Raw genomic sequence first — 25,998 nt, 5'->3', positions numbered from 1 at the left:
ATGAAGACTCCCAGTTCCGCTGGGTGGTCTGGGACCTTGGGCTTGCCTGCAAGTGTGGCACACAGATCTTGAGTAGGTGTGTTCTTGTGATTCTGTGTGTAGACCATATTTACAACTTACTTCAGCTCTCCTGTCATCTTTTGCTAGTAAACCAACCACCAAGTTTGTAAAACTTAGTCTGTACTGTGCCATGGGCCCTGTTTTTATTGATCCAGCGGGTTGGAAGGAAGCTCCGTATCCTTTCTTGATTATCATGGAGAAAGTCTTCCTGATGGCCGCTTAAAGCCTCATGGATGGAAATGGCTTTTCTCCTTATCTGCCTGCCAGCCCTGGAATTAGCATTTTTGAAAGTATGCTCCAGGGAACCGTAGCTCCGAAATATTTTCAGGAAAGGTCAAGCACTATGGAGAGCAGGCGAGTATGAGAGAGCCAGAGAACGTGAAAGAGCAAGGGAGCGTCCACGAGACAGCAGCAGAATGAGTGTGCAAAATCCTGAGCATGTCCCTGAGAGGGATGAAGGGGCCGGGGGTGTGTGTGTGTGTGTGTGTGTGTGTGTGGCGGGGTTTGAGGAAAGGCTGAGTATGCTAGTTGGTGACATTTGGGAAACGCTGTGTGCTCTGATTACCCGACTGTAAAGTCCTTTACTCTTCTTTCATCAGTTTAGTTTGTTCTGTAAAACTCACTTGGAAACAGCGGCCTTTCTAACCATGCCTTCATTTCATTAGAAATTGTTAGCCCGCTTGTGCTTCTCTTCATCTTACCTGTTTTTTGTTTTGTTTTGTTTTGTTTTTCATTAAAAAAAATTTTTGTCCAACTTGACTGAGGTATAATTGATTACCCAAGTATTTTATTAGACTATCACAACCATGCCTGTTAAACTTTACATACTGTTTGGTTAGAGTTGAAGCTAGTATTTGTATTTTTAGGAATTTTTGCAGAAGTTTTAGTACTATTATTTCTGAATTAAACGTATTAATTTTTTTTCTATATTTCCATGCAAATGATTGATAGTGCACAAAAAAAATTTGTGTGACAAGATTGTGGACTAACTGGAGTTTAGTGTGAAGGTAATGATTTGTCACTGTGTATTCCCCAGAAAAGTGTCATTTGCACTTGAGTCAAGTGTATAGCCAGGGACATCCAGATAATAGTTCAGCTGAGACTGCAGTGAGCTCTTGAACATGTTCAAGGCTCTGAAGTGAGTTGAAGTCTGGGGAATGCTGAACAAGACTGAACCTTACTCGGAGGTTTCACCATCTCCAGGAAGCATTTGCTGCTTCAATTAAGTGTCCTATTGATGACAGTGGAGTTATTGATGACGAGTGGAGCGATGGGAAAGCTCACACAAATGTCACCATTTTTGCCCAGCTCAAGCTCTGAAATCTGAGTCTTTATGAGGACATGCATTATTTTGGAAGGTGCTTTGGGAGCTTAAGTGGAAAATTGAGATAATTCTAAAGTTGATAATATGAAGGGCATTTGTTGAACACAGGAACTGAGAATGACTTGGGAGGTGTGGTGGGTCTGGGGAGATACTTTTCAAAATATATTGCCAAAGATTGGGTTAGCTAAGTTCTTTTCCTTCCGTTCCTGACTAGTGCAGCATCTCTCAGTGGTATGGCAGTAGTAGTTATAAAGAAATTTGATCCATACCAGAAATTGATCACTTACTTTTGAACTAGCCCTCTTCTTATCTCCTCGGGCCTTCTTCTTCAGTCCTTTCTGTGTGGGCCTTATTTTTCAGCTACTTTTCACCCACTTACATGTAAAAAATCGCTTGCAAAGGAAAGCTTACCTGTATAAAAATCAACTTAACGGAGAATGTCATTTTTATTTGCCTATATAAATCTCCCATTGTAATTACTCCTCCTACTCAGTCCTTTGTTTTTTATTAACTATTTTTCTTGTGTCTATTTAGTTACACTCACATTACTTGTGATACTAAAGTTTTAAGGACTATTTTGGAATCAGATGCAGAAGAGACATGTCTTTTCATTCTGATTTCATCAGCCTCTGACAAATAATGCAGGAGTTCTATCTGTTGACAGTGGGGTGTGTACTTAGGCGTCTTGGCAAGGATAGATCTGAACAGTCTGGTGAAGGACAATTTCATTTTCTGCCAGTATGTAGCCTTTCAAATGAAATTACACCAGATCCCGGGTTTTGAAGTGGTGGTTGCTTTTTATTAAAAATTTTACAGAGGGCAGCTGTAGAGGATATTAACCCAGCAGATGACCCTAATAATCAAGGTGAAGACGAATTTGAGGAAGCCGAACAAGTGAGAGAAGAAAATTTGCCAGATGAAAATGAAGAGCAGAAACAAAGTCACCAAAAACAAGAGAATGCAGAAATGGAGGAGCACTTGGTGGTAAGCAGCAGCCACTATGGAGTGTGATTTTAACCTGGGTGTTTTAATAAAAGTCTGGTTTATGCAAAAGGTTAGTCAGAACCTATGTTGACCGGAGGTTTGCCTCCTTGACTGGTTTTCAGGCCATTATATGAAGTGATGTGCCTGCTCTTAGAGACAGAGGGTGATGGACAGCCTGGGCTTTGTGTTGGGAATTATTATTTAGCATTTCCTGGCCACTGAGGCATTGAAAGGACACTTTTCATGGCGGCAGGCCTGTTCCCCTCATCCTAGTGTACTGTAAGACACATCTCCAGTTTCAGTAACCTGAGCCTCCCCTTTTGTTTCCACAGATGGCAGGAAACCCAGACCAGCAGGAGGATAATGTTGATGAGCAGTACCAGGAAGAGGGAGAGGAGGAGGTAGGAAGGTGGGGTGCCAGACACTGATCACATTGCCTGGTGCTTCACAGGGTCCTTAAACAAACCTCAGCAGCACCAGCTCTGACCTGTCCTCTGTGGAAATGTTCAGAAAGACTTGGGCAGGATAAGAAAGGGTGGCTGCAAATGGAGATGGGCCGTGGCACTGGAGACATCTGGTTGGAAGATAACAGAAATGGGGTAACATCACCCTTCTCTCTCTCATTCTCGCTACAATTTTTGAATTAAGACGACATTTGGCCTTCAGGAATGGTGAACTTAGGTGTCTGAGCTTTGTAAGAATATTTTCTAAGTAATTACAAAGATATTACTTTCTTTGTAATATCACTTACAAAGATATTCTTTATAAGAATATCTTTCCCTCATAAAAGAGAGAAGAGCAAACAAAGCTGTTCTCACCGAGGAGCCTGTAACTTTCTCTGTAGACCTCGCCACGGCTCCTGCCTCTCAGGTACCCAGTAGTGTCTGTCCGGAGGCACTTCACACCCTCCAGGCATTTAAAAAAATGTTATGCTCTCTACTTTTAGCTTCTTCCCCCCGCCCAAGAATTTGGTATCGTAATTAAATTTAACAGTAAAGAAAAGGGAAAATACATACGGAGCTCAGTGGAATAAAATGCATTTGAGTAGAATCTCTTAACATTTCATTTTAACTTGCCTTTTTTCTTTATTGTGAACTTTCGGCATATTACTGTTAATTAGGTTTAGAGCATCATGCTGCCACATTTGTGTAACTGATTGATGAATACTGTTGGTTGTAGCTGGTTAGTCACAGCACTCTACTGTGTGGACAACAGAAGCTCAATACTTGGGAACATGGTATGAATGAGGTCAAGGCCCCATGGTTAGTCTCTCTCTGGACCAATAAACAGTCCAGTAATGAAAACTCCTGTTTCAGCGCCACCTCTCAGCCAGGCGTCTTGCTAATGTGTTGCTTTCGCCCTGAGGGGAACCGCATGTGAGGATGGACAAATGGCAGCCTGAACAAACCGCCCCCGCTGTCCGAGACCCTGGTCAGAATTACATGTGCTGGGCACTCATGTAACACAGCTCCCTTCTCTAGGTCAGCTTTCTCATTGGTGGTGTATTTTTCAGCTTCCAGAGCTAATGCTAAAATTTGTGCTTATACCAGGAGAACAAAAGGATGTCGCTCTTCACAGCCAGTGGCAACATGCATCTCTAGTCACTTGCACGCTAACTGGCCTGATCTTTCTATTCTCTCTCTCTCCTTCTGCTGTTCATCCTAATCAAGAGCCCGAGCTGCCTTATCAGAAGACAGCATTAGACAAACTAGCAGCCTTGAATGTTAAGACATTTGGCAAGAAAAAGATATTCATCTGGACTTCTGTTGCCACAGGACGTCTAGATTAATATTCCTTCATTTCATTCTGCCAGATGCCAGAAGCCTTGGAGGGATTAAAAGAGAAGAGGTTCACCTTGGCTTCTTTTTAAAAATTCAAAAGAATAAGCATAAAATTTTAATCAGTATTTACTGATCATTTTTTACTTCTGTATTATATCAGTTACGGTGGAGAGAAAAGTCCTGTGATCCAAGCGGGATCAAGGATAGAAAGAACAGAAAGACAGAGGGGCCAGGGGGAGGGAGCATGGTGGCAAGACCGAGGTCAGTGCCTAACCCTGCGCAAGGCAGCCGGCCCTCAGGCAAGTGGGCGGGACTGACCAGAGCTCTTTTCTTCTCCGCATCTCGCCCCACATCCTGCTGCTCTTTTCTAGTTCCCTGCCTGGAATTCCTGTGTTCGGCTCCTCTGTCCCCACTTTCTAACCCTCTCTCGCACAGGCTGCAGGGTGCACACCCTCTCACTTAGGACTGTTGCCTTGTGAACTCTCAGGAGGCGCAGCGTGCCCATTGTCTCCCTGCGTAACTTCCCTCTCTGCCCCCTGGGCATCCCTTGTTCAGGCTCTGTCGTATTTTTCTGGTAGTTCCAGAGATGATGATGATTGGACCGCCCCACCTCGTTCCATCGTTCCTAGTTCTTCCCTTGATGAGGGAGGGAAGGGTGGTTCCTAAATACCGCTCCAGGACTAGTGCTAGTCAGAGACAAGTTCTCAGCAGGCGGCAGCAAAATGAGGCAAGTAAAGAGGAATGCAGGAACACACACTGTGCCGGTTATAAGTGATATGTGTATGAGGTAACATGGGTGGGGCGTTCTGAAAGCCATAAAAGACTATGCAGTGTTCATCGTTCTTGTCTCCATTAAGCCTCAGCCTTCCAGCTGCCCCAGCTGACCACTGGGGTGCTTACATCCCGTTGGTCCTGTTTGGTACCCCTTCCCGGCCACAGTCAGACTGACTTCCGTCAGCTTTGCTCCTCAGGAGGAATTGCATCTTGCCAGGGCTATTCCTGTTGAGAGGTACAGCCTGTCAGACTTGTCACTTGAACTCTGAGAGGAGAGGACCCAAAACAAGTGTGATTTTGGTCAATTTGCACTGCCCCTCCCTTCTTTTATCTTAGCAGCAGTGGTACCCTCTAAGACATGGAAATGGCACTGTTAACAAGCATTCGTTGTTTATTGTTTGGGATTGTTTGAGTGAAAGACATTCGTAAGGTGATCCTATCCTCATATTGCTTCCCAGATTTTTTATCTACTTACGAGCAAGCAAGACAGGTTATGACATTGCCAAAAAGTGTTATGTGTGCTTTAAAATTATTTAAATGTTCAAAAAATACATAAATTACTGCTTGAAAAACTCTAGTGCTCAGTTTCCCCAATATAACTGCAAACAGATTGATCTGAACACTCATGAGAGAGCAAGCACAGGGTTGTGTGGCTACCTCCAGGGGTGCCACCGGCCTGTGCATCACCATGTCAGGAAGCTGCCACATGGCACCCACGCCTGTTAGACATTACTCAGCAAGCAGTGGTGCTGTCGCTGTAGCTGATGGTGCTGAAGGCCTTTTCTTGGTCACGTTCCATCCTCATGACTAGGTTCAGCTTCCGGTTCCTGGCACATCCCATAACACCTCTGATATGTAAAAAAAAAGGTATTACCACATACAGGGACAGGGTACTAGCCAAAGCCCATTTCAGATTCAGTACATCTGTTTTGTTTTGTTTGGCTGCTTATTAAACTTTGTCACATCGCATGAGGAACATTTCTAAAATGCCTAAAACCTTAAATTTCAGTGAACAAAACTGAGTAATGAGGAGCAGTGTTGGGAAACCATTAACAAAATGTTTGCGCCAGCTTTAGCAGGATACGAAAGAGGGTCAAGTGTGGGAGATATAATTGGTGTGTTTACATTACAAAAAGTAACATTTGGCTTCTGGTTATTAGTCTATGCATATTTTAAAATTTGAAATTCCATATCATTGTGTTCCTTTTCAGAAATGTCTTTAAGATGAGTTTGAATTACTTTTGCCTCAAACATGAAGAATATATTACTAGAATAATGCGTATCTGTAGATCTGAAAAATTGCAAAATTTTCATTTGTGACTTTCTAAAGTAAAGAGTAATTTAAATTAGTGCTTCCCATCTCAGGTTATATTGACATCTGGTAAACAACCTAAATTTTTGACAAATTTGATCCTAAGAGAAGAGACAAAAGAATTTATGAAAAGGGTGTTTATCTCTCTAGCCAGAGACATTCTAGCCAATACCCATTGTCACTCAAGTGAATGGCTCTCAGCCTTTGTGGCTAAGAATCACCTTGGAGAGTGTGTGAAGAATACAGATTCTTGGATCAGACCTTCCCTGTGCATATTTTGATCTCACCTATGGTGAGGCCTAGGAGTCAGTTTGTCACAAGCCCCCCAGAGGATGGTGAGAAGCAGTCCTAGGACAGATGACTGCAGGTGGGCTTTGGGAAGCCTGAACCTCCTGAAACTTCTGTGCAAAACGATGTGGATCTGTGCCCATTTGCTAGAGACTTTTGTACCAAAGTCTTAAAAGGGTCCATAACTCCCTCTACTGCACATGTACACACAAGTAAAATTTGATGATTTCTGTCCAACCCTTTTATTTTACAGATAAGAAATTTGAGCTTCACAGAGGTTAACTAGATTTTCAAAGGTCATGCAGCTTGTTATTGTTAGAACCATGATTAGAGCCCATCAGGGTCTGATTTTAAACTACTATGATTAAGCGTACCAAGCACGGTAACTAAATATTTAATATGGGCAGTTTCTTCAGAATAGTTAGTGAATGCAGAAGGAATAATGGAATTAGAAAGTCACCATTTTTGTAACCCTTAATTAAAAGAATTGATTTAAGAGCAGTCATCAGTGGGTGATGTCAGTAGATAAATGAAAGTCAGGGAATTTTACTGTAGAGGGATCAGGCTGTCACCATCTGAGCTCACTGACCAAATGTAGCCTCACCAAAAGTGGGACAAATGTTATGTGCCTCCTGTTGTGATGAAAATAGGAAAGATACAGCATCACCTCTGAAAAACGCTTGCTTTGAAAATTGAATATGAATTTATTCAAGCCTTAAGCTACCTTGATTTTATAAGAAATGTGGCGGCTAAAGGAATGAGTTAAGTGATACCTTAAAGAAGCAAATAAGTCCAGAATATGGGTCTTTCTATAGGACAACAAATCAACAGCATTCAGGTAAAAAGAGGAGAGCAAAACCTGTTAGGTGGTGCCTTTGTTTGGAACAAACCAACTGTAAATACACATTTTTAAGACAATCAGGAAAATGTAAGTGTGGACTAGATATGAGATGATACCATGAAATTATTTATGAGGTGTTTTAATGGCATTATGGTTATATAAGAAAAGTCCATTGCATTTAGATATATACTGAGACGAGTAGGGATAAAACGACATGATGTCTAGAATTATGAAGAATAATTCATCACAAAATAAAGAAAAGCAATAGGTGATAGAAATGTGGCAACATTGAGATGACTTGAACCTTGGTCATGGCTATAAGGAGTTCATTGAATTATTTTCTTTATTTGTGTGTGCTTGAAGTTTTTCATAAGAAAAGCAAATGACCCTGTTATTTATACAGCCAGTGGAGTTGCAGAACCAAGGTTTTAGTCCAGATTTGTCTGAGCCGTAGTCTGTGTTAGGGGACTAGCAGGGGAGGTCTTACTGGAACACAGCCATGTTTTTTGTTTACATGTTGTCTGAGGCCACTTCTGCGCTACAGTGTAGAGCTGGGTAGTTGCTACACCTTATGGCTGAGGAAGGCTGAATATTTACTATCTGGCCCTTTACCAGAAAGGTGTGCAACCGTGATTTCTCTATTCTTTTCACCATACTGCAGTTTCAAAGCAGTCGTCTCAACCCCAACTAAGCCACTAGTATATTTCCATTTTTAAGGTCATAGAAGACGTGTCTGTCTGTTCACTGAAATCAGCTGGGACACTATAGCAGTTTAACGATGTTTCAATTAGCGAGACCTTAATAGAGTCTGAAATAAGTGCTTCATCTTTTCCATCCCAACATCCTGGGGAATGCTGTTATGAGATTCTGTGAGTGCTGTCCCAGACCATAGATGGAGCCTGCCTGCCGGAGCGACACGTGTGTTTTCTCTTCAGCTTACCTGAGCAGGACAAAATGTGAATACAAAAGATGCCTTATGCCTCTTTCTCCAGAATGAATTTATTGTGTACCAGTGTTTTTAGGGGGTGTGAGTCCAGCTGGCATTGGGCTGGTTAGAGAAGTTCATGAAGGATGGTCTCTGTCTAGGGCATCTTTGAAGGGTCATCTTTATAGGCTCCTATCAGGCCAGGTTCACTCCAATACGTCTGGTAGGTTGTTCATTCCTGTTGCACTCGAGCTGGACACCTTGAGGCAGCCCTTAATTTGTTGCTTCTTAGTTAGAACGCCTGCACACTTTTCTTCCCTTGCCCATTTCTGGGATTTTTAACACTCCTCACACACACACCAAAAAAAAAAAAAAAAGGAATTTTGTGCGTTATTCAAGAAAACTTACTCTACACCACTGTCCTAGGAGAGATCAGGTTTTCTTTTGGTACCAGAACAGTACATTATGCTTAATTGATGGTCAGCAATTTCTTTTGAAATGTATTCAAATGACTTAAAACTTTTGGCGTACAAAGGTCTTTCAAAATAGTTAAGTTAGAAAATACTTAACCCCATGTTTTGTGGAATGTGATCATTAAATAGAGATTATTGAGCAAAATGGATGCTTTCTTTGATTGGCATTTGGAAAAAAAATAATTGGGATCAATGACACATAATAATAGTGTACACAAAAGAAAACTATTTAAAACAGAAATGTCCTATTAGGACACTGAAGAGATTAAGGGATTTGAGGCAGTTTAGTAACTATTTCCTGAAGAAATTGAAATGAGTGTGTTCTATGTTCTGGATATTTTAGCCAGAAAAGTTTATTTTTAATTATTGGAATACATATATACACACACTTTTTCTTTGTTTTTTCCTACCTTATATATAGGTCATGGGGTTTCTTTTCTGAGCCTTTACAGAGCAGTTATTTTTTTGCATTGATTCATTTATTCATTCTTTCAACAATATTTATTAAGCAGTTGCAATGTGTCAGGTATGCATCTAGGTATTGAAGACAGTTGAATAAGATTTTTTTTTAATAGTAGGTCTATTATACATTTCTTCATGGCTACTAGACAAGTCAAAGCTTGACTTTTTTTTTTCAAATTTATTTTTGCTTTAGTTTTGTTTCTGCTATTTTGAGTGAACTCTTTAGAAATCAGAATATGTTGTTCCAAGTGTTTAAATGATAAAAGTGTCATTTAGTGTCTCTGGTTTGTTTTAGGTTCAGGAAGATTTGACTGACGAGAAGAAAAGGGAATTGGAGCATAACGCTGAAGAGACCTATGATGAAAATGTATGTGGAGGATGTATATTGTGTGGTGTGCATCATGTGCGCATGTGTGTGGGCGTAACACGTGTGTGTGTGTGTGTGTAGAAGATATGTATGTACAGTTGGGTGGATACCATGGGTACATAGTTTAACAGGCCAATCCAGACTTAGAAAGTTTGTAACAAGATGACAATTAGGAAAGACTGTAATACCCTTGCCTATTGGAACATTTTTCTTCTCTTGTTGTCCTTTCTCAAAAAATGAGTAACTTTGTACCTTTTCTTTTCAGGGGGAATTATTGTATTTAGCTCACTAACTCTCTGCCTTATCTCTCAGTTGTTTTTTTCTTTTTTTCTTTGAACTTTCAGGCTGATGAGAAAAACAATGAGGGAGAAGAGCAAGAAGTTCGGGATGACACCCCCCCTAAAGGCCGAGAGGAACACTATGAGGAGGAGGAGGAGGAGGAAGACGACGGGGCGGCTGTCGCTGAGAAATCGCAGCGAAGGGCTGAAATGTAGCTGCGCCCAGTTTCACAGACAGCTCAGCCTACGGACTCCTTTCAAGCTGCTCAAAAATAAACCTGCCTACTGAACTTCAGCATATTTAATTACAAGAAATGAAGAATTTAGGCTTTTTTAAACCTTTTGTATTAGAAATGCTCATACGTTTATAAGAATATATTTTGGTAACCTAGGTTAGAGCTTCTTTTATATTCAAGCTAGACATGAACAAGAAGAAAAACAATAAAGCAAACTTAGGCCCTGAATGTTATTTTTCATAGATGATGTGATGTTGGAAACGACATCGATTTTGTACATATTTCAACTTGTTACTTTTCTATCTTCTAGTTTCCAGGTGTTCTGCTATTAGCCTTTGATAAAAGACAGGATTTCAAAATAAGGAATACTGCAGAAATTCTGTGCACACTTTAAGGAGAATGGCCAGTTTACTAATTTGCTGCCTTTTCGGGGTCCTTATGTATAATTCTGATAGAATTTTAACCGGTCCGTGTATCGCTGGAATAAGATCTGTGTACAGAGTGCCATATATTTGGAAAGCCATTTTTTATCAAGACGGTTTTTCAGACTTTTCAGATCAGTCAGAAAAATGTTTGGTTTTACTTAAAGTTACAGCTATTCTTCAAAGGAATTAAATTTAGAAGTGAGAAGTACTAAAATTCATGTGATGGAATTCTGGACTTAGATATTTCAGTATTCAAACAAGGTATGACACATCAGTGTATTAACCTTTCTGAAGGACTGACACTGTATTTAACAACTAATTTAGTGTATATGGGTGGCGGTTTCTAAGTGAGCATCCATTCTATTTTTTTTTTTTTTCTGAAGTCACCTAGTGATATCCTTGTTTCAGTATCTAGGTCCCTACAGTAATATATATATATTTGCCCTGTAGGCTCTGTGCCTCAATATTATAATCACTTTGATGTCAAGTGTGAATATGAAGGCATACCAAATTGTACAATTAAATAGGATTATTTTTCAAAAGTTATACGGTGAAATACACATGGTGGTATTATAGACCCTCATGACTTTTCTGTTTGCTGGGATCGGGTCTCTATTATGCCCACATCTAGGCTTTTTAATGATTATGGATTGTAAAAATCTCTTAAAGTTAAAAATAAAAAATTCCCCTTGGGGGATAGAAACATATTTCCGTCTCAAGCATAAAGATTTTTTTAAATATTTAGAATTAGGTTATATAATTCATGTGTGTGGTTTTTTAATAATACTCTCAAATTAATAAAAACACATTTTAATTTCTACCATTGTATGAATGTAATTTTATTTTTTAATAACCGCACTCATGTAATGGTTTTTATTGTCCCAGTTGAGTGAATGTGTATGTATGCATAGGAATGTTGTGTTTAAATGTATTTTAGATTTTTCAGTAATCATAAATCTTCCCTTGATGTGTAAAAACCCTTTATGTAATGTAAAATGTATAATATTGTACATAATACTCAGAATACAATTATTTTGGTAAATTAGTTTGTATTTTTAATGTCCCAGTTGCAGTATTTAATTATTTGAAACTTGGTAATAGTTAATAAAGCTATAAAAAGCAATTGGTAAACCTTTTAAAGTATGTGATTTCTTAATAGCTTCTGATTTTATAACATTTTTTTAGTTCTTTCTCATGAAAGGAAGAAAAAATTAAGTTACTAATACATATTAATGAATTATAAAATGCCCTCTGAACCTGTTCTTATTTTTCTCATCTCTTTCTCTACATGGATTGGTATGTGATATTTTCCCCCTGTCCTAAAGAAAGAGCTAAGAAATTTTATTTGAGCTTGTTCTGGGGGGAAGAAAAGAGAAATAGGTACAGAAATGACAGAAATGCAAGAGTGTCACGTGTGCACACAAAATAAACAAACAAATCCCTATTAAACCTCCTCTAGGAAAGCAATAATCACAAACCATACTATGTATGGCACCAAATAATAGAGCCATTTTAGCTCATGTTTAGAGGAGAACTAATCATCCAGAGCTGATCTACATTAATGAGATGAGCAGAAATAAAATGTCACTTGTATTTATCTTGCCAGTTAATCTGAGACTTCTGGTGCAGCCAATAGGTCAAAGGATTTGGTACCAGTGACATAATGAAAAAGGGAAAAAAAGGGCACATTTATTAAGGGACAGTGTTCTTTTGTAGGTTCTTCGCAGGTTCTTTTATAGCTACAAAAGAAACTACATTAATTAGTACAAACATAATGACTGGACATTAGTAAGAGTGTGTGAAAAAGATCTAGGAGTAAGAGTATAATCTGAGCCAGGTGTAAGTCGTACTGACTCACTTGTTAAAGGAAAATACATTTCTTGAATACCTTCATTGTTAATACGACCCACTTTATTCCCATAGTGCCCCTTTAAGGTTGATGGAATCTCCCCCATCCTCAACTCAAGAAGCTTGTTCTAAAGCATTTGACATTGTTTAAAAACTGCTTTGAGTTCTTTGTTTTGCTTTCAGTTCTCTTATTACATTGTATATCCATACTATGGCATGTTGCACGACTTTTTTAAAAATGAGGTCAATTTCTATTCTTGAATCATCTTTTGGCTTCCATTGTACTCTGTTCCTAGTTTTCTTAACATTCTGGCTGCTCTTTCTCAATCCTTTTTGCAGGTTTTCTTATGCCTGCCCTTTAAATATCTGTGTTCCTCAGCTTTTCTCCTAGAGGTGTTCTCTCTGTTTAGACCTCTTCCCACCCATGTTTTAGACACACGTCTCCTAATCCATCTCCTCAGCCTAGCTTTCTATGACCTGCCCTATCTCAAATTTATAATTTTCAAAGCTGAATTTACCTTCTTTCCTACCTAAAACCTACCTCTCTTTCTAGGTTCTATAGCTCAATTCACTAAGTTCACAAAAGCAAGACTAAAACTAAGTTTGTCTTTGATTCTGTCTGCTTTCCCTATAGGATGCTACTAAAATATCTTTAAATTAACCCATTTCTCTCCATCCCACTATCCTGGTTCAGGCCCATTATCTTTTACCTGGATCAATGTAACCGTCCCCTAACTTCTCATTACTGGCTCCTCTCCCTACAATCTTTGCCAATGTGATCTTTCTAAAGACAATGCCAACCCTACCCCATTGTAAAATGATTTAATACAATTGCTATTGTACATAGGACAAATTCCAAACATATTAAAATGACCTACATAATTCTTCGTGATCTGGCCCCATCTTACCTCTTTACCCTTATAATTTATACTCTAAACTGAATCATAATGAAGGTGATTTATCTTCAAGCCCATTTCTTTCCTAATGCCTTAGTTACCAACCTTGACCCCTTTCCTTGTATGGGAAGTTGACTTGAGCAGAGCCAATAATATTTCTCCATGTCCTTGGACAAAGTGCTTGATTCAAGATGGACACATGGCTCAAGACACACCAATCTGATTTATTCCGTGGGATTTTTTTGTTAGAGGGCAATTCTACATGGTGTTTCTACATATCTTGTGACAACTTTTCTCCCGGACTACCTTTTCAACTTGCCTGGCAAACTGCCAGAAGCTAAAGCTAGCATCTCCCTCAGGGTCAGAGGGTATATTTGTCCCCTGATTAGGATAATGAAGATAATGTCTCCCCATGGGGCAAAGTTGGGGCAGGTTTGCTAGCAATCCCTTTATAAGATTGAGAGTTTCCTAAGATCAGGGATTCTTATTCATGATACAAGCCAACTGTGTGTGCAATATCCACCTAGGGATGTTCCACATTGGTCCCCAGGACATCTGGGGACCAAGGAGGAACTGATGTGAACACGAAGCTCTCATTGCCTGCTATGCCATGAGAAAAATTTGCCTCTGAGCCAGCAGTCAAGAGTCTTCACCATCCATGAAACTGGGGCAGGCTAACTTGTTAGCTTTGAAGGTGGGTGAAATCTTAGACCCTGCACAATTAATTGGTACTTCTGCAGGCTGGAGCAATAGAAAATAACTCTCTTTCCTCTCCAATGGCAAAGCTACTGTGCTGTAAATTCAGGACATCTGGTGTCTATTTTCTCAGTTGCGTGGAGAAAATAGTCTATAGAAGTAGAGAACAGACAACCCAACCCACAAAGACAAGCAAAAGGCAGAGGCAGAGATGCATTTTTTTCAGTCCCTGTATCTTGCCATCCCTGATGCCAGCCAAGTCCACCTGTGGGTTGATTAATGAGCCAATGTATTCTACTTTTTCATTTGAGCTAGTTGGAGATGGATTTCTGTCACTTGCTACGTGAAGATTTCTGACTAATACTTGAGTAGCATTCAGTTCCTTTAAATCATCATGTTCTCTTGTATCATGGTAAATTTGCTACCTATTCGCTCTAGAAATACTCTTCAATCCCTACTCATTCTTTTCTCCTTTGCCTTGCTCATGGCTCTAGTTCTCACCTTAGATACCACTTCCTCTGGGAAGGGTCTACCACTCCCCTCCCCACCAACAGCCCCGGCCTAGTTTGCACACCTTTTCTATGTCCACCTAGAGTAGCCATATTTCCTTTTCATGGTGCTTACCACAGTGCATAGAAACAACAATAAACTTGTCTATGCTCTCATTGACATATACGTTCTATGAAGGTGGAGATCTTATTTCTCTTATCGTTGCATCCCAAACACGGATACCTTCCATAAATATTTACCGAATGAATATCTTGGAGTTCTCATCTATAAAATGAGAATATTGATTATTTTAATACCGTGTGGTGATTAAGTGACAGAGCTAGGATTTCTTCCCAGGCGAATCTGGTTGTGATGTTAATTCCCAATATGCCCAGGCTTGTGTGGATCGTTCTCCAGTGTCACATTCTGAGTTTCATATATTAAGAAGGTGTGTTTTAAATTTTGCAAAAACAAATCTAATGGAAGTTAAAAAAAAATGAAATCTCTCATCCACCGGGTTTTGAGGGGGAACCAAGAAATTGGAATTATTTGACCTGAGAAAGATATGATCAAAGGAAGATAGCATTGTATGTCTGTTCTTTGAAACATTAACGGTAGCCTGAGGAATAATGAAGTTCTTGAGAAACAGGTGAAGGGAACTGTGAAATCTAGAGAGGTTTTCAAATCAGAATATATTAGATAATCAATTATTATTTACAAGAGGCCTGCCTAAGACAAATACATGTAATATCCTCTATGAATTTCCTTGGGTCTTGTGACTGCTGTGGGAGGGCCAGTTGGGCTGTGGGAGGGTCAGGTAGGCCATGTGTTCATCCACTGGTTGTCTTTTGGTCTGCACACCATTTCCTCTTTTCCTCTTCGTGTGTAGAAAGACCTAACCCTTCAACCACAGGGGTAGACCCCTAACCAGTTATTGTACTCCATCTTCTGAAATTTCTATACTGAGAATGGATAAGAGAAATGCTCTCTGGCTGCTCTGATGATGGCAGGAAATATACATTTGGAGCTCCCAGGAGTCATACTCTTCATGACATGGAGAAAAACCAGTTGCAGCAGGAAAGAATAAAACTGACACAGAAAAAGGGACAGGATCAGGACCTAGGGGGAGGGGGAATATGTGGGAAAGGGAGGGAGATAGAGACAGAATCATAAAGAAAAAGAATGATGTTCAAATTCCCCGGTTGAGATTTCCTTTGATTTTATTTGCCAATAAATCTGCCTTCCCTTTTTTTTTCTTAAGTCTGAGGGTCTCTTCTATCATGTACAACCTAAAGTATACTGACTGACTCCAGCATTGTATTTTTCTTTATGGGGCAGAACAACAGTAAGGTGACAGAAAATGCTTTTATTAACTTATAGTCTTATTGCTCTAAATGTAACAATTTTTAATAAATAATCACATACTTGTTTGCCAATCTCTTGATTGTTGTTTTCTCTTGGATCTGTCTTTAAGGCCCAGATAATCTGTGACAAAACTTTAGGGATTATTGTAATGAAGTTAAAATACCCCATATATCTATCTCCATTCTTTAGTCTACACTAAGATTGACAAAGGCAAACTCTTTTTCTGTAAGGGCCAGATAGTAAATCTTTTAGTCCTTGTGGGCCATAGAACTCTTTTGAATCTATTCACTCTGCCGTCACACTGTGAAAGTAGCCAGAGACACTTCGTAAAAGAATGTGTTCCAATAAAACTTGATTTACGTAAACAGAAAGCTTGCCAGAGTTGGGCTGCAGACGGTAGACACCTGTTCTATATGATCCAAATGCTTGCTGTAAAAACAAAGTCAACAGAAAAGAGAGCATTTTGAGCTCTTTAGGTATCAAGGCTTTCTAGTTCTTTCCCATAAACCTTTCTATTTTAAGTTGGCAAGCACTCAACATTATCGTAGCAGCTGCATAATATGTACACTGTTTTAAGTAATTGGAAATAAAATACTTTTGTCCTTTAACATCTTAGCTGACCTTGTTCTCACCATTTCCTATGTGGCACTAATGGAGCTTGAAATTAAATGTCATTTCTGTTTATCTGTTAACACATACACAGTATTTCCCATAAAGTACATGTCTTTTAAAGAACAGATTCATTGGAAAACATGGGTTTGAGCAAGATGAGATGACTTCTTTTGGTCTGGTATGTTCTTTCTCCTTTTAAGATGTAAGGTATGAGAACAAATTATCATGGCTGCCCATTAACACATTAACAATAATCAAAGTTGTGATCTCAACTCAGAGTTTTTTTTGGTTCTGTTGGTATCTGATTCCTGTTAAGTTTGTTCATTCTAGTGGAATTAGATTATTTTTTTTATGAAGGCAATTAAAGTACCTTTTATATTCTCTTAACCCTGGTCAATTATCTTCTGTGGTGGTTTTAAGACTTGTCCACAAAACCTTTGATAGTCTTCCCTTCAAGAGGTGGAGTCTAGTTTCCTTTCTATTGAGCATGAGCTAGACTTAATTACTGGCTTCTAATAAATAAAATTAAAGGGAAATAATGGTGCGTGACTCAGATATTAGGTCATAAAAGACAGTGCAGCTTCCACCATGGTCTCTTAGAAGCCAGCTACCATGTCATGAGGACATTTAAACAGCCTTATATTGAGACCAACATCCATATGGGAAGAATTCAAAGCTTCTGGCCAACAGCTTGTGAGAAACTGAGGCCTCCTTCCAACAGCTACATGAGAGAGTTTGGAGCAGGTCCTCCAGCCCCAAGCAAGCCATCGGACTACAACATGATTGTAACCTCATTAGAAACCCTGAGCCAGAAACACCCAGGTAAGTCTTCTCAGATTCCTGGTGCACACAAACTTAAGACAATAGACATTTATTCTTTTAGGTTTTGGAGCAGTAGGTTACACAGCGGCACATAACACATCTTTAAAGTGGAGAGGCCAGCAGTGAAGATGAAATGTAGCCACAGGGGGTAACTGGGCATCTAGCCAGGTGCTGTGCTGGAGGCCAGCCTAGAGGTGTTGGTGAGGGAAAATGGAGTTCAACCTAATGAGGTGAATCAATTTAAGCCAATTTATTGGTTCAAAATTATTAGATTCTTTATGGCAGACATTAGTAGCCTCTAACAAAGTGGTTCACATACTCGGGGAGTTTCTAAAGTAGTGACACCTGGGTCTTACTCCCACAGACTATGAGTTAATTGCACTAGGGTGCTGTCTGGGCATCAGGATTTTAAAATTTCCCCAGTTTTGAATGTGCAGCTAAGATTGAGGACTACTGTTTTATACGTTAAAAGTTGGAACGCATAATATTCCCTCCCCAACATCTTTCAACCAGATGGTAAATTACAATGAAAGCAAGTCTCAGACCAAATTTGCAAAGCAAATATTTACAGGCAAGCAGAGACATATATTAAACTTTTCTGAAGTCTCAGTGAGTCACAGATGCCTCTCCTTTTAGGCATTCTAGACAGGCATGAGGCAGGAAGGATATGGTCAGGACAGAGCTTACAATATGCCGGGAACAGAATTCAGCTAAACTTCTGGTCAGATTCTGTGCCTGACAGAGTCTTCCTTTAAGAGGCCCAGGTCCTTCTGCAATGGGTGTTCGGCTCACAGGTACTCAGACCTCTCTGTGGGAGGGGGCAGGTGTCTATGCAAGACTTCCTCCAGCTTACCCACATATTTTGAACGCCATTCATTTCTAGACGAAAAATATCATGCTGTCTGTAACGTCCATCATGCTATCTAACAAAAAACACTTTGTGCTGATTTGAGCTGAGGAGAATAGAACATCTTGTGATAGCAGACTCTCAAATGAGGGCCCTACTGAGAGAACTTACTGTGCAGCCTTGGATGCAGATTAGAGCCCCGGAAGAAACATTTTAAAAAGACCCCAAGTACCGGCCCAGTGGCTCAGTTGGTTAAGAGCTCGTTCAAGAGTGCGAGCTCTAGGGCCGGCCGAGTGGCGAGATAGTTAAGAACTCGCTTGGGATGTCAGAGGGTCCCGGTTCGGATCCCACATATGAGGGCCAGTGAACACTGCCCTCCGCAGCTAAGATGCTGAACAACAGCTCAACCTGGAGCTGGGCTGCCGTGAGCGGCGTAGGCTGCAGTCCCTGTGGACTGCAGTGGGTTGCCATGGGCTACTGTGTGTGGCTGGCGGCCAGCAGCGAGCGGCCAGCAGCGAGCGGCCAGCAGCCATGCGTGAGCGGCCGTCCAGAAGCCGGCGACTGATCTGCCTCGCCGGGGAAGAGCGCAATGATGGTGCCAACTTGGTCCAGTGAAGCAACGTCCTCCACAACTAGATTGAAAAAAAAAAAAAAAAAAAAAGACCCCAGCCCCAACTGCAGTCTAATTAAGTAACAAAGTCAGAGGGCATAGCCTGGGCATTGGTATTTTTTACAAGCCTCTTAACAAATGGTGATTGCCAGGGTTAGGGTGGTGGGGAGGTGTGACCCTAAAGGGGCAGTTCACACGAGGGAGGTGAAACTCTTCTATGTTCTGACTGTGAAAGTGTTGCACAGATCTATACAAGTATGAAGTTTTGACAATTAATTTCCTGAACTCATCCTAGAAAAACTGCTACATAACTCATTGCTGAATATCACTACAGTCACCTTTGAAGTACTCCCCTTGGGAAGCTATGCACCACCACCAGCGCCTAGTCCACCCTTCAAAGCAATTTTTGAACTCTTTTTCTGGAATGGACACTAAAATCGTTGTCGTATTACCCTGGATGTCCTGAATGTCATCAAAATGTCTTCCTTTCAAATTTTCCTTTATCTTCGGGTAAAGAAAGAAGTCATTGGGGACCAGATCGGATGAATAGGGAGGGTGTTCCAATACAGCTATTTGTTTACTGGCTAAAAACTCCCTCACAGACAGTGCCATGTGAGCTGGTGCATTGTCGTGATGCAAGAGCCATGAATTGTGAGCAAAAAGTTCAGGTCATTTTCGTCTGACTTTTCATGAAGCCTTTTGAGCACTTCCAAATAGTAAACTTGGTTAACTGTTTGTCCAGTTGGTACAAAGTCATAATGTATAATCCCTCTGATATCAAAAAGGTTAGCAACATCAGTGCAACAAAGTTCACGAACTTAATTGTCACACCTCATAGTCACACTCATAGCATTTACAACAAAAGGGGGAGAGGGGAAAGCTCATTCTTAATGTATGATGATTTAAAAAATAAAATATCATAACTATTAAATTATTTTTAAAAGCTTCAGATGCTTCTAATGTACCCTTAGGGCTGGTTGTTACTGAATTAGATGCTTTCAAGGGCTGATTCACCATCTGTGAGACGTACATTCAGAGGGCACTGCCAGCTTTTAAGCCCTAAAGTAACAAACCTCCCCTAACCATATATATACACATACATACACACACACACACACACACACATACACACGCGCACACACACACCCCACACTGTCTATGCTGAAGTATTTTAAAGTAAATTATAAATACTGTAATAGTGAGATATAGCTGTCTTGCCAGATTCACACTGGAGAATTTCAGAATATTGCAGTGGGGAATTCCATGAGTCAATAGTTATATTAATCTCTTCTCTTGGAGAAAAAAAACCTATAATGTAATAGCTTTCTCTCAAAACAATGCTTCTCAAACCCATAAACTATGGTTTTTATAGAATAACAAAGAATCCCAAAAGGGGAATAGTTTGGCAGTTTAATTAGTTTCATTTCTGAGTAGGAACCCAGGAAGAAACAAATACATTTTACATCACAAAACTGCATATGAATATGTGTGTATATATTCTTTCATAAATGAAATAAGTTTCAGAAAGCAATTTGTACCTTCCCTGTTTTTATTTTCTTTCATGGCAGTGTTGGTCATGACTCAGTATCTTGATATTATGATACACTAATGTTGAGAAAATCAGTTAAAATATTCTGGGAGAATACAACCAGGTGTCTATGTGTCTTCCTGCCATGGGGCAAGGAGACAGGTAGGAGTTTGATGCCTGGCTGCACCAGTCTCCAACTTTCTGAAGTTAGACCAGTTTCTTGATCTTTGTATGCCTCCATTTGCTTACTCATCAAATGGGCATAATGGTGATAGCCTTCAGGCTGTGGTTGGGTATCACTGCACCTTCACCTGACATGCCCAGCTCCCAAGTTTCTCTTCCCTTCCTGTACATTTAAATTAAGACTCACTGACAAAGAGACTGGACATAGAAGCCCTGAAATCTTTTCCAGCTTGGAGGCTAGAAGACTGGACCTGAATTTATCACCTTTGTCCTTTGAATGATGCTATTTGGTAACTAGGTCTTATCAGAGCTTTCAATATATGGTATAGTCAAAGCTCTTCACAACGGTGTAAATTCTTTAATCTCCAATGATTTTGGATGTTCTGGTTGGAGGCAGAAAAATAAATTAAGCAGTTGTTCTGGCCAAAGAGGACTGAGATCTAAACTCATCTGCCCCATGCACATGCTTACTTTAAAATAACCGGGAAAGTTTCACTTATGGATTTGCCTTATGGAAAACCAATACTATATGAGGAAAAGATGAGATGATTATCCCAGTTAAAGAAAAAGACATACAGTCTCAATGGATGGACATGGCCACATGAACAGGCATATGTTGTTTTCCTTGCTATCGGTTGAGTTCCTCTCCACTCACTCACTTTCAAGGAGTCCCAGGGGGCATCTGAGGACCTGCCAAAGCAGTCAGAGTTTATTCACATATTCACTAGGGCACTTTCTAAAACTTTAAAGACACGGAAAAAAATGCTCTGTGTACAGAAATATAAATTGTTCAAAATGCAAGTAAGCACCAAGAAGTAAAATCACAAGACAAAGCAGCTACTTTGTTCAGTTTCTGTCACTTTGGGCAAGGCAGGGAGGGGTATTGTCCCACAGTATCCAGTCCTGCACTTAGTCACAACATGGACAGCTGTTCAAATTCATGAACATGTGCTGTTTAGCCTAGTGCCTACTCTAGCCAAGACCAGAAATGTTTCCAAGACATGGAAGATAGTGACCCTCCAAAGTCTGTGGTTAAATTAGACTTAAATCTCTAAGCTGGCTTTTAGATTGTGAAAGCTATCAAAAAGGCATCTAATCCTGAAGGGAATGTGGGTGTTCATTTGTAGCCTTGGGATTTCCTTGGTGAAATATGAAACTGGCCCCCATACAGGGAGGGCATGGAGAGACAGGAGCAAGAGGCAGACCACTCCAGATTTGGAGGTGGCAGGTTTAAAAAGCAAATGAACTTCCATCTGAGGCTTGTCTTGGGTGGCCACAAAAACAGTAGATCTTTGCACAGGCCTGCCAGAATCTTAAAAGTTTATATAGAAGCCTTAACTGCGTTCAGTCACTTATACTCTCCAGTTGGTCAACAACACATTACTCTCTCAAGGCTGCATCCTTCAAAAGGTTCTGGCTATGGGAACAGCAGATGGAACACACATTCCAAGGACAGGGGAGGAGGCGAGGAGCCTCCGATTTCCCAGGTCCAGCTCACAGGTCGACCTGTGATCATGTCCTCTCCATAACCTCCTCCAACAGCAGGAGGAATATGCTATTTGACATGTGGCAAAATTACTAATGTGGCTAAAGAGCATAATGCATGTTTAATAAGAATGAAAGTGTACTGGGAGGAAAATCAGCTATAACACACGTTTAGAAAGGGGAGGAATGGTAGTGTTGAACCTGAAAATGATAGGTTTCATCTGCTTGGGGCCATACAGGAGGGGAATGCAAAATTAAATATTGGCTTCTCACTTTGAAATATTGGGTTGTCGGAAGTCATGACGTATTTTGTCTTAAGTTTTTCAAAGGTCATTTATTTATATAAAGAACAAAGATCAATCAATGATATATTGCCCATTTTGTTCAATAACATTTTGCCATCTTTCAGTGAGCTTCATAATTCCTCTTTCGTAGAAGGACCTGTCTTTATTTGCGAAAAACTGAACAAGGTGCTGATTTACAGCCTCATCTGAATTGAACGTTATACCACGCAAGGAGTTTTGAAGAGAGTGAAACAAGTGGAAACCTGACAGTGCAAGATCAGGCGAGGATAGTGAGTGTGGCAACACATCCCATTCAAGCTCCAATAATTTTTGACGGGTGACCAAACTTGTGTGTGGTCTTACGTTGTCGTGATGGAACAAAACTCCTTTATAATTAACAAGCTCTGGACATTTCTGGATGATGGATTCATTCAAACTGTCCAATTGCCAACAATACACATTTGAATTGATTGTTAGGTTCCTTGGTAAGAGCTCAAAAAACACACCTTTAAAATCCCACCACACTGAGAGCATAACCTTCCTCTGATGAATGTCTGCTTTCGATGTCGTTTGAAGCGAATCATCACATTGGGACCAAGACTGTTTGTGCACCACATTGTTGTAAACAATCCACTTCTCATCACCAGTTCTCAGTGCTTCAAAAAAAGATCATTTTCCTCATGTTTAATGAGCATATTGCAGATGTTTATACATGCCGTCAAATGAACTTCTTTGAGTTCATGCGTAACCCAAATATCGAGCTTGCTTACATATCCCAGCTTCTTCAGGTAGTTGTGAACGCTTGAATAATGGATGTTCAATGTTTCTGCAATCTCTCGTGTTGTGTAACGTGGGTTTCACTCGATCAATGCCTTTATTTTGTCATCATCAACCTCGGTGGGCCTCCCTTTCCGAGGAGCGTCGTTGAGATAAAAATCACCAGCATGGAATTCTGTGAACCATCGTTGGCACTGATGTTCTTGTAGAGCGTTGTCACCATAAACTTTATGCAGTTTTTCACAAGCTTGACTTGCGTTCTTCCCATTATGGAAGTAAAACAGTAAAATATGGCAAAAATGCACACTTTGGTCTTCCATCTTCAACTTGTAAAATCTCCAAAACTCAACCAAATCACTCATTTTTTTTTTAGAATGAAGCTGGAACAGTCAGCTGACAAATGACATAGTGTTGCCTTACAGCCTCATCCTCAACTGCTCCCCCACACCAGTCCCTGACCTAACAAGGTCACGAAAAAGTGTCTCAAAAAACTGAGACCCAGTAAAATGATATCGGTTAAACTTCCTCAAGGAAGTGTCCTAAAAATCTGGGACCTGACAAAATGATGTCGGTTATCTCCCTTAGTTCATGGCCACAGCTACATGTACCATCCTGGGGGTTGTGTGTGTAAAAGTACAAAGACACAACATGTGTTAAAGTACTGTGGGTCTGGTTGATGGTAATTGACCTTAAGACACTTATCACATAGACTTTAAAAAAAAATGTTTTACTCCTTTAAAGTTTCTTAATAAAAACTTCACGTTGGTCCAATTAGTACGCAGTTCCAAAAAGAAAAAACTACAGCCCACTGGCCTCATGTCTTAAATCTATCTTTGTCTCTTTGTCTCTCTTATTTTTTTTCACCCTATGCTGTCCTCTCTCACTCATCACTGCCTGTGCTACATGGGATGCGACAACATAGCAATAACATAGATGTGAATGACTCTAGTACTTCACAAAATGAACAGAAGTGCCCTCTGTTGCAAACTTGCATCATGACTTTTCCGACAACCCAATTTGAAGTGAATCTGTACACACACATTCCAGTTTCGGCTTTGCCAATCACCCATTGTTTTCAGCACAGGGCAGCCCGGGTCAGGAACCTCTAGGTCTGAACGCCCTGGGAACCTTTTTCTGGCGCTCCGAGTCTTCCCAGTGCAATATCTCACAGGTTTACTGTAACTTCAACAGCGATGGGACGTACTCCCAACTTGTTCTTCCATCTTCTTGTCTTTTTCTTCCTTCTTTCCTTCCTTCTTTCCTTCCTTCCTTCCTTCCTTCCTTCCTTCCTTCCTTCCTTCCTTCCTTTTTCTTCCTTCCTTCCTTCCTTCCTTCCTCCCTCCCTCCCTTTCCTTCCTTCCTTCCTTCCTTCCTTCCTTCCTTCCTTCCTTGCTTCCGTTCTTTCTTTCTTTCTTTCTTTCTTTCTTTCTTTCTTTCTTTCTTTCTTTCTTTCTTTCTTTCTTTCTTTCTTTCTTTCTTTCTTCTCTGTCTTCTCCTTTTTCCCCCCTAACCAACTAGCTTACTATTATTTGAAATGTCCTGAACTAAACACTGGGACTTGAAGTCCTCGATCACGAATGAACAAATTGACACAAGGTTCTACCTCTGCAGTGTCTCAGGTAATGAAATGTGGATGGATCACTGAATCCTGGTGATTTTGGGTTGGGATGCTTCTGGGTAAAGGGCCAAAGGATGCTGGCTTTCTGGAGGGTGGGGAATAATGAAGGAGGGCTGCAGGCAAATTCACAGAAAGCCTGCCCACCTTGTTTACCTTCAGCTGTGAGTAATGTAATAAAACTATTTTGTGTTAAAGTTAAAAAATTATGACCCCTTGCAACCCCTAGAAGTGGTTACGTTCATCCAAAAGATTGCTGACCCTGATTTCTTAGATGGGTTAGCAATTTTGTTCTGCACCCTGACTTTGAATTGGGTTTTAACAGCCTCTGGGAGCCTCTTCTGCCCTCTCTCTTCACAGCATCTTGGCTTCCATTGCCCCAGAGCTACAGGAAGGCACATGGGCATGATCAAGGCTAATGGACTGGAGACTGTGGTTCCAGCTCCTTTCCTCTACTTTTCCCTCCCTCAGCCCCACATCTGTAAATATTCTTAGTTTTTAAGGACAAAACAACTGAATCAATAAATACCTATGCATGTGCACATAGCACAGCAGGGGCATGTGTGGGCTTCAATTCTTTTAATATTTGCCTGTGGTCTGTTTTCAGTTCTTAAATTAATACATGTGCTTCCTGTTTACAAGCAAGCTTGGCTGTGGTGCCATTCCTCTCCACCCCACCACCCACTTTTCTTACACTAGTAGCCTGGTAAAGTCAAGATGGTGTGAGTCAAGATTCAGTGTGGAAGACCAGCTGGCCACTGGCCAATTAAAAAAAAAAAAGGTTTCCTGAACCTTAAAAAGCAAAACCAAAAACATTTGATATCGTAGGAGTAAAAAAATAAGACAAAGTTTACACTAAGCTAGGAGCTGACTTCTGAAAGAAATCTTAATGTTACATTGTTTATTTTTAGATAGATAGTTTAGAAAAGTAAACATTCTATGACTGGATGTTAGTACTAATTTTTGCATAATGTCTATGGTTTAGAGAGCTTCCCCATTTCATACAGAATTCTCACTAGCTCTTTAAGATAACCATAGACATTAGTAAATATATTCCATGAAAAGTGCATAGAGGAGCATTGATTTTGTGTTTGCCTGAGAGCTTGATATAAGCATATGATCTGTTTTCTTAAGATTTTTTATTAAAAATATAGCTAACATACAATATTATCTTAGTTTCAGGTGTACACCATAGTTGTTCCACATTTATATACCTAAAGTGATCACCATGATAAGTCCAGGAACCATCTGACACTGTACTATGCTATCACAATGTTATTGACTATATTTTCCTATGCTGTAAATTATATCCCATGATTTGTTTTATACCTGGAAATTTAAACCTCTTATTCCCCTTTCTCCTCCCCCCCACCTTTTTAATTGTTCAATTACAGTTTACATTCAACATTAT

General features: G+C 40.1%; 1 protein-coding gene across 5 annotated transcripts in view; it reads left to right on the top strand.

Moving 5' to 3' along the window:
- GOLIM4 (golgi integral membrane protein 4) overlaps positions 1-11,348 on the top strand; it is an 81,038-nt gene extending 69,690 nt beyond the window's left edge. For all 5 annotated transcript variants that reach the window (XM_019643974.1, XM_019643972.1, XM_019643975.1 and 2 more), the window contains 4 exons: positions 2,201-2,368; positions 2,701-2,769; positions 9,520-9,591; positions 9,936-11,348. In XM_019643974.1, coding sequence (XP_019499519.1) covers positions 2,201-2,368; positions 2,701-2,769; positions 9,520-9,591; positions 9,936-10,085 — 459 coding nt within the window. In that variant the 3' untranslated portion in view covers positions 10,086-11,348. The remainder of the gene's footprint in view (positions 1-2,200; positions 2,369-2,700; positions 2,770-9,519; positions 9,592-9,935) is intronic.
- Positions 11,349-25,998: the final 14,650 nt, after the last annotated feature.

Source organism: Hipposideros armiger, unplaced genomic scaffold (genome assembly GCF_001890085.2).
Source record: "Hipposideros armiger isolate ML-2016 unplaced genomic scaffold, ASM189008v1 scaffold_83, whole genome shotgun sequence".
Classification (NCBI taxonomy): domain Eukaryota; kingdom Metazoa; phylum Chordata; class Mammalia; order Chiroptera; family Hipposideridae; genus Hipposideros; species Hipposideros armiger.
The sequence above is the reverse complement of the archived record's forward strand: the minus strand, read 5'-3'. Positions and strand labels throughout refer to the sequence as shown.